The sequence below is a fragment of the Penaeus monodon genome, chromosome 15 (genome assembly GCF_015228065.2).
Source record: "Penaeus monodon isolate SGIC_2016 chromosome 15, NSTDA_Pmon_1, whole genome shotgun sequence".
In the NCBI taxonomy this organism is placed as follows: domain Eukaryota; kingdom Metazoa; phylum Arthropoda; class Malacostraca; order Decapoda; family Penaeidae; genus Penaeus; species Penaeus monodon.
The window spans coordinates 3,768,188-3,768,675 of NC_051400.1; the positions used below are offsets into that span (position 1 = coordinate 3,768,188).

The following is a 488-nucleotide window of genomic DNA, read 5'->3' on the forward strand; positions in this document are numbered from 1 at the left end:
GCAAGTCACCTAACATAAACCTACTTTGACCCAAATATCCAGTGAATATCATCTAAGTATACATGATGTAATGATTTGTTTAATAAGCGTTAATACCCCTAGGGGTTCGTAAACTTGAAGATATTGTGTAAGTATCATTTCGGTCATCAAAATTTCTAGTAAGGACAAACATATGAAGAGCAGACAACAGAAAGATCTATCGAAAGGGAGATTAGGACATTTTTTGATAATGTAGGGGTTTTCAAAATCTGTATATTTTGAATATATTCAAGTGAACTATCTCTTTCTGTTGGTGCCTTTATCCTTTCAATTTCATAAGTTCACTATTGATTTAAGGACGACCAGATAAAATGGTAAAAAATCTGTCAATTATAATAGCGACACTGCATGTTGATCTACCAATCTGTACTGCATGTAATCCTAAATGTATAAGAATTGTTTCAATAATATTAACATTTTCTTTATTATACTTACATGGCTTTGTACTG

The 488-nt window shown here is 31.4% G+C and overlaps 1 protein-coding gene across 1 annotated transcript in view; it reads right to left on the bottom strand.

Annotated features, from left to right (window-relative positions):
- Window positions 1-52, bottom strand: part of LOC119582092 (rhodopsin-like) — a 1,894-nt gene extending 1,842 nt beyond the window's left edge. Inside the window, exon 1 of the mRNA XM_037930339.1 lies at window positions 25-52. Coding sequence (XP_037786267.1) covers window positions 25-52 — 28 coding nt within the window. The remainder of the gene's footprint in view (window positions 1-24) is intronic.
- Between the last annotated feature and the right edge of the window lie 436 nt (window positions 53-488).